Source organism: Marmota marmota, unplaced genomic scaffold (assembly GCF_001458135.2).
Source record: "Marmota marmota marmota unplaced genomic scaffold, marMar, whole genome shotgun sequence".
NCBI lineage: Eukaryota > Metazoa > Chordata > Mammalia > Rodentia > Sciuridae > Marmota > Marmota marmota.
The window spans coordinates 503731-511325 of NW_025999899.1; the positions used below are offsets into that span (position 1 = coordinate 503731).

Here is a 7595-nt window from a genome sequence, read left to right on the forward strand (position 1 = left end):
AGAAAAAATTCTGGGGATAGGTTCACTGTTCAGGAGCAGAAGAGGAGGAATCCACAAAAGAGAACAAAAAGGTCCAACCAGGTAGGTAAGAGGAAAACCAAGAAAATTGGTATCACTTGCATGTAAGCCAATGGAGAGTCCTAAGCATGGAGTAGCCGTGGGCATATAGGCTACAAAAATCAAATAAGATCATAATGAAGCCAGGAACAGTAGCTCACACCTGTAATCCCAGCAATCTGGGAGGTTGAGGCAGGAGGATCACAAGTTTGAGGTCATCCTGGACAACATTGAGATTCTGTCTCAAAAAAAATTATAATGGAGAAGTTTCCAATGAATGTAGAGGAAGGAGGGCACTAGTGACCTTAGCAAGAACCAAGTCAATGGAGTAAGTTGGGGGAGAAGTAGTTTGGGGAGAGAGAAGGCAGAGGGAGGTGAGGAAGGAAAGAATTAAAATTAGGCAACTCTAAAAAAAAGTCACACAACTCTAATCATGTAGCTATGAACGGAAGGAAAGAGTGGTATCTGGCGAGGTTTTTAAAAGCTGGACAAGGGTAGTGGTTAGAAGAGTCCACCCCGGATCTTCCCGGTATGGAATGAAAGAGTGAGAGAGTAGATCCTAAAGAAGAGCTTGGGGAGTTGTGGAGGGAGGCGATAAGGACTTGTGTTCAGAAGGGAGATTGTTCCCTGGGTCACAGGAGACCCTATCAGTCTGGCATTTCCTCCCCATCCTCATCCCTTTCCTGCCCCTGGCCTGACTCTCACTGGAGCTGGAAGACAGAAGGACGGAGTCACACCCTGGAAGAAGCTCTCTGTCTTTGGAGGTGTTTCTGTGTGACTGTAAGTTGGGGTTTGGGGAGAAGGAGGATCTATCAAATGGGTAAGAGCCAAGGACATGAAGCTAGTAGTTTAGGCTTTAGGGGCAAGATTAGGAGAAGAGAGTGGAAGGTATGGAAACTGGGTTTCAGGAAGGGATTCTGGGAGCTACAAGTGTGAAGGTCCAGGACCTGGGTATATGATGCCAGAGGCTGGTGGGATGTTCACTCAAACTCCCATTGTCTACAGGTCCCCATGCCTCTCCTCCTCTTGTTGCTCCTGCTGCCAAGCCCCTTATACTCCCATTCCATCTGTGACATCTCCAAACCGGCCAGCCAACTGGAAGTGAACTGTGAAAAACGGAACCTGACAGTGCTGCCTGCAGACTTGCCAGCAGACACAGCCATCCTTCACCTGAATGAGAACCTCCTGGTTACCTTCTCCACCGCATCCCTGGTGTCTCTCACTCGACTTACTCAGCTGTATCTGGATACAAATCAGCTGAGCAGCCTGCAGACAGATGGAATGTTGCCACTTCTGGAGACACTGGATATATCTCACAATAAATTGAAAAGCCTGCCATTCCTAGGGCAGGCACTGCCTGCACTCACTACCCTGGACGTTTCCTTCAACCAGTTGGCCTCATTGTCTCCTGGTGCACTGAAAGGCCTAAGCAAACTTCAGGAACTCTACCTGCAACACAACAAGCTGAAGACTCTGCCCCCTGGGCTCCTGGAAACCACAACCCAGCTACAGAAGCTCAATCTTGCCAACAATAAGCTCAGTGAGCTACCCCCAGGGCTCCTGAATGGGTTGGAGGAACTTGACACCCTCTACCTCCAAGCAAACTGGCTATACACGATACCAAAGGGCTTCTTTGGGAAACTCCTCCTTTCTTTTGTTTTTCTCCATAGCAATATCTGGTATTGTGACTGTGAGATTCTCTATTTCCGTCACTGGCTGGAGAAAAACCCAAACAACGTCTACGTATGGAAGGAGGGTATGGATGTCAAAGCTATGACCTCCAATGTGACCAGTGTGCAATGTAGCAATTTGAACAAAATACCTATCTATAACTATGCAGGGGAAAATTGCCCCCCTATTGGTGATGTGGATGAGTATGATGACTATTATGACACTGACATGGTAGAAACCACAAGGACCATGGCCAAATTCTCTACCAACACCAAAGCCCATACAACCCACTGGGACCTACTCTACTCCAAATCTACCGCTTCTCTGACTCAAATGCCCTCTTTGCCTCTAACTGAAGAATTCACCAAGAGACAGACCATATTCCAAAACAGACAGATCCCAGATTCCTCCACATTCCCAACAGCCATAGAATCTACCACATTATCCAAAAGTCTAAACCCTACTAGTGAACCCATCACAACCCTGACCACACCAAACTCAATCAAGCCAGAATCCCCAACTACCCCAGAGCCCACCACAACCCAGACCTCCCTGGAGGTCACCACAATCCTGACCTCCACAGAGCCCACCACAGCCCTGACCTCCCCACAGCCTACCACAGACTTGACCTCCCCGGAGACCACCACAACCCTAATTATGTCAATACCCCCAATCTCAATCACCCCAGAGCCTATCACAGCCCTGACCTCCCTGGAGGCCACCACAACCCTGACTTCCCCAGTGGCCACTACAGCCCTGACCTCTCCAGAGCCTACCACAGCCTTGACCTCCCCAGAGGCTACCATAACCCTAACCATGTCAGTACCCCCAACCTCAATCACTGCAGAGCCCACCACAATCTTGACCACCACAGAATACACCTCATTCCCTACTAATTCAGGCTCCCTCATAATCTCTCCTGAATCTGAAATGGTCTTAGCAGCTCAAGGGAATTTTGATAGCGCCAGAATTTACCCTTTTCTCAACCCTGACATTTGCTGCTTTCTCCCCTTGGGCTTCTACATCTTGGGTCTCCTCTGGCTCCTGATTGCCTCTGTGGTCCTTATCCTACTGCTGACCTGGGTCTGGCATATGAAACCACATGCCCTGGACTCTGACCAGTCTGCTGCCCTGGCCACAGCCATAGAAACCACATATCTGGAGGTGCAGAGGGGAAGGCAAGTGACTGTGCCTCGGGCCTGGCTGCTTTTCCTTCAAGGATCACTCCCCACTTTCCGTTCTAGCCTCTTTCTGTGGGTACGGGCTAATGGTCGCATAGGGCCTCTGATATCAGGACGGCGGCCCTCAGCCTTGAGTCAGGGTCGTGGTCAGGACTTATTGGGAACAGTGAGCATTAGGTATGCTGGCCACAGCCTCTGAAGGTGGGTGGTTCAGGGGACCTTGAGTGTCTGATGGTCTCTCCTATTGGAATTTGGCTGAGGGTAAGGCCCACAGCATCACAGGGAGGACTTAATTACTGTTCCTTTATTTGAAGCCTCCTCTTCATATCCAGACACTCAACTCCAGACTGTACAAATCAAGAGGGGTAGTGAGATGATGGAGTTGTGAGGGTCACAGAACCAAGCTCCCTAGGTTAATAGGGTGTTGTCAAGCCACATGGTTAGTTTGGGGAAATTTAAGGAAAAGCAGATAAACAAAATACTGCATGGCTCCTACAGGCATCCTTACATAGAAGAAAATTTGTGAAGTGATATCAAGATGAGAGCACTGATTATCTCTGGGTATCATAAATATGGACCCCCCCCCCTCTGCTTAGTGTTTTATACTTCTTGACCATCATTGTACATTATTTGTAGAATAAAAAAAAAATAAAATAAAAAAGAAAATGTAGTTTCTTTTGGAACCAAAGTGGTTGAGGGGCTTGTTACAATAATTCCCAAGGTCTCAACTTCCCCCGCCCTGGTCCCAACTACTTATCCAACAAACCTTCAGTCACAGCTGGCACTTCCTCTACTGCAGGGGTGGCCACCCACCAGCCACCTCAAGCAGAAACTCCAGAACAGAATAGTCAAGTCGCTCTGGAGTTGAGGGACATTGCTGAAGCCTAGCCACTGGTAGCCTGCAACCCTCAGGGCAAAAGGGGTTATCTGCTTACTACTGCAGCCTCAGAAATAGTTGGTAGGGAGGGTGCTTAACCATCGGGCCACATCGCCCACATCCCCAGCTTTATTTATTTATTTATTGAGACAGGACCTCGCTAAGTTGCTGAGGCTGGCTTTAAACTCAAACTTGGCAATCCTGCATCAGCCCCTGGAACTGCTGGGATAACAGAAGCAGCAGCACACTATTATACCCGGTTCCTGTCATTTCCTTGCTGGACTTGAAGTGCCTTAAGGACAAGATCCAGTCTTTAAGTGTCTCAAAGTAGCCACAATACTCCAGGACACGGTGTGCATGGTGGGTAAGAAGGGAGGCAGCAGCGAAGGTGTCAGGATGCCGAGTTTCATTTCTTGTTCCATTGGCAAGGTTCTGCCAAGGGGACAGCTCCCACCTGCTGTCTGCCCATCCCAAGGCCTGGCACACAGCCTAGCACTCCTCCCAGTATGACCTTCCCATGCCCCTTTATGTTCCAAGAGATTTGTAGGCTCCTTGAAAGCAAGGCCTAGCAACCACAATTCTCAATAAGTGGATGAGGCAGTCACTCTCCTCAGCCAGTGCTGGTCTCTGGCCAAAATCCTTTTTAAACTTTGGATCAGCTCTATTGTCCACCCCCACAATCCCTGCCCCCCAGCCCTCACCCCAATTCACAAAAATATGATTTTTTAGCCCCTCCCTCTTGAGGCTACAAAAGCAGTCACCAGATCCCAGAGGCTTTTCCTAGGGATTAATGTGAGATGATTTGTGCATCTGCTGCATTCCTGAGCAAGCAGCTGGGAAGCAACATACAAGACCTGGAGTTTGGGTTTCTGCCCTATGCTACTATACCATAACTGACCTACACAGCATTTGCATAAAACCAGCAGATGCCTTGTCTTTAATAATTTTTCTTAAAAACTCCAGTTCCTGTTCTCCAGGGTATCAACTTCTTTGTCCAGACTCCTCCCCTGTTCATCCCCACAACTCTCCAGATTTGGGGGTGGTGTCATCAATCCAATTTATTAATTAAGTCCTCAGTGAGGGGAGGAAGGGCCACAGCCTCCCACTGCAGACCTTTCCACCATCTTGATAGCTTCTGGTTTCTTCTGTCTCCTCTGCTCTGCCTTGGTTTCCCCACAGAAAGGGGATTTTCTGCTGTCCTCTGTGTCCTAAAACTAATACCTAAGGGAAATCTAGAAATCCCAGCTCCCCCAAGGAACAGCCACTGATAGAGTGGTCATAAGAATTAGGCCAAGCAGGGCAAACTGGAGCAGAGGGTAGAACAGATCAAAGTCCTTTAACACAAGGAGGAAACCAAACTGTGGAGGGGAAATAAATAGAGGGGCCCAGAGCAGCAGAGTCCAGGCTCCCTGGGGTGCAGTGACTGTAAGAACAATGGATGACTGGGAGCCCCGGCACATTGGCTCCAGGTATCCTGCCCCCTCAGCCACTGAGGAAGAGACGTTTGTAGGCCTTGTTCATCTGCTCCAAGAAGATGAAGGTGAGGACAGTGTGGGGACCCAGGCGGGCATAGTATGGTGTGAAGCCCTTCCATAGGCTGAAGAATCCCTCATAGCGAACAACCTTTATCAGCACATCCTAGACAGACAAACAGACACGCAGGGTAACAGAGCTAGGATGTGGACTTTGGGACCCTGTCCCCTACCCAGCTACTGTCATAACCCTCCCAGGGCATCTGATACTATGACTCAAGCCCCCAGCCCTGCTTTCTCACCAGCCCATTCTTGTATTCTGGCTTCCCATCAATCATTCTCATGTTCTGGATCCTGAAAGAAAGGAAGCAGAGATGGGGGATGTAACTCAGTGGTAGAGCACTTGTCTAGCATGCACGAGGCCCTGGGTTAAAACCCCAGTACTGTGGGGGTGGGGAGAGAGAGAGAGACAGAGGAGAGAAGCAAGGGCATAAGAGACAGAAAGGGGGGGCCTCCAACACCTATCCAAGCCAGGCCTGCACACTTACCTGGTCTTGACAATGTCCACGGGCATAGAGGCGGCAGTGGTAACAAGGCCACTGATCATACTGGCACAAAAGTGGCATAAGATATTGTCAGAGAAGTAGCCTGGAGAGTAAAGCAGGAGGTGATAGTCAGTTTGGAGCAATCTGGCCAGGCTGGGAGTTAAGGGCCCAGATTTGGTTCTTACCTGAGTCCAGTAAGAACTGCTTAGATTGGGAATAGGAGGCAAGCTGGGCAGCATTGACAACAACAGCCCGAGCCATGGTAGGAATACAACCCTGAAAGTGGGAGAGTGAACGAAGAGTCAGAAATACTAGGGACCAGAACCTACAAGCCCTAAGTCTCCAGAGACTTTCCTCACCCGCCACAGTGTGGGGACTCCCTCTTCCCGGGCAATTCGAATCAGGGCATTAAACACGTTTTTATAGCCACGACGTTGATCAGCCGGAAGCCTGGAGAAAGAGTAGGGAGAGCCCAAGATCAGGACAGTCCACACTGCCCACAGGAGCAAAAAATGGGAGCAAGAGTAAGTAAACATTCTGCTCTAGGTCTGGGTTTAAAAAACTGGTACTTTCATTCCAGATTCCAAGAATGGGACTTGAATTGGGTTCAGTCCTATAACTCACCGACCATCAGCAGTCATACGGATAAGAGCCACCTCAGCTGGTGTTCCCACAAAGGCACCAGTTGCACCTGCAGTCATGCCAATCAGGGCCTTCAGCAGAAAACCAGGGGGTGTACCATCAGCCCCAGTCAGGCGCTCAAAAAGCACGGTATAAATGCCAAGGCGAGTAGTGGTGTAGGTGGCCTGTCGCAGGAGACCAGCTGACAGACTGAGGAGCAAAGGGGTCAGCGCATCAGGAAAAGATTTAGACCTGCCAACCCATACCCTTCTCCCCAATCTGAGGCCAGTACCCAGTGTAAATGCCCTTCAACCCTTCTGCCTTCAGGATGCTGGTGAGAGCATGGAAGCTGGTTTTGTACTCTCTTGTTTTGGCCCCTTCTCCGCTCAGTTGCATCCGGTTCTTCACTAGGTCCAGGGGTTGAACAAAAACTGTAGCTCCCATCCTGGGGGAAGGCAGGAGTGTAATTAAGGGTCAGGAGTTCCAGATCTACTAATGCCTACTGGAGCCTGGTAGCAAGAAGTTACAAAGGTCAGGGCCTGTCATGTGAGTAAGGACTCAGGAGGCTGTTGGACATGTTGGGCATGTAAGAGCAATGTGTCTGGAAATTATAGGTGTCCAGCAGGAGCCATGCAATGAAAGTGGTCCAGGCAGCTCCATGGGAGTCAAGCAATGAGGGGACGAAATGCAGTTCGACCCAGGGAAGAGAGGAGGGGGACATCCATGATCTGGGACTCCAAGCAGTCCTTCAGGGAATCACTTAATGACCTGGAACCCCATTCAGCTAGACAGTGCCAAGCAGTAAGCTAGGAAACTCAGGTGGCTTGGCAAAGGTCGTGCAATGACCCCGCATGCAGTCCATTAGGGGTCCTGCAATGGGTGAAAAGATCTTGGCAGCCCATAAAAGACGTCACAAACCACTGGTGAGCACGCTGACCCCGTGGTGGCTCAGTTCACTGTAAAAGACCCAGAGAGAAACCGGGCCCAGTCCTTGCGCCCGTCCCTTCCTCCTCCTTTCCCATCCGTGGGGCCTGAGCTTACCCGGCCAGGCCCCCAAACAGGAACTTGACGGACTTAGGGGAGGTACGGGGCTTCCCGTCCATCCCGCCGGCCCCGGGGCTCGCCGTCGCCGCCATCGCCACTGAATGGCCCTCAGCTCCGGTCCCGTGAG

The 7595-nt window shown here is 50.2% G+C and overlaps 2 protein-coding genes across 2 annotated transcripts in view; one reads left to right on the top strand and one right to left on the bottom strand.

Annotated features, from left to right (window-relative positions):
• Positions 1 to 244: 244 nt before the first annotated feature.
• Gp1ba (glycoprotein Ib platelet subunit alpha) lies at positions 245 to 3515 on the top strand. The gene is made up of 2 exons (XM_048798343.1): positions 245 to 837; positions 1063 to 3515. The coding sequence occupies exon 2, from the start codon at positions 1069 to 1071 to the stop codon at positions 3106 to 3108; it is 2040 nt and encodes a 679-aa protein (XP_048654300.1). The 5' UTR covers positions 245 to 837; positions 1063 to 1068; the 3' UTR covers positions 3109 to 3515.
• A 1311-nt stretch (positions 3516 to 4826) lies between these two features.
• Positions 4827 to 7595, bottom strand: part of Slc25a11 (solute carrier family 25 member 11) — a 3181-nt gene continuing 412 nt past the window's right edge. Inside the window, exons 2-9 of the mRNA XM_015505994.2 lie at positions 7466 to 7595; positions 6717 to 6869; positions 6428 to 6634; positions 6163 to 6253; positions 5989 to 6079; positions 5807 to 5906; positions 5561 to 5612; positions 4827 to 5424 (exon numbers count right to left, since the gene is read on the bottom strand). Of these exons, the coding sequence (XP_015361480.1) occupies positions 5269 to 5424; positions 5561 to 5612; positions 5807 to 5906; positions 5989 to 6079; positions 6163 to 6253; positions 6428 to 6634; positions 6717 to 6869; positions 7466 to 7560 (945 nt within the window). The 5' untranslated portion in view covers positions 7561 to 7595 and the 3' untranslated portion in view covers positions 4827 to 5268. The remainder of the gene's footprint in view (positions 5425 to 5560; positions 5613 to 5806; positions 5907 to 5988; positions 6080 to 6162; positions 6254 to 6427; positions 6635 to 6716; positions 6870 to 7465) is intronic.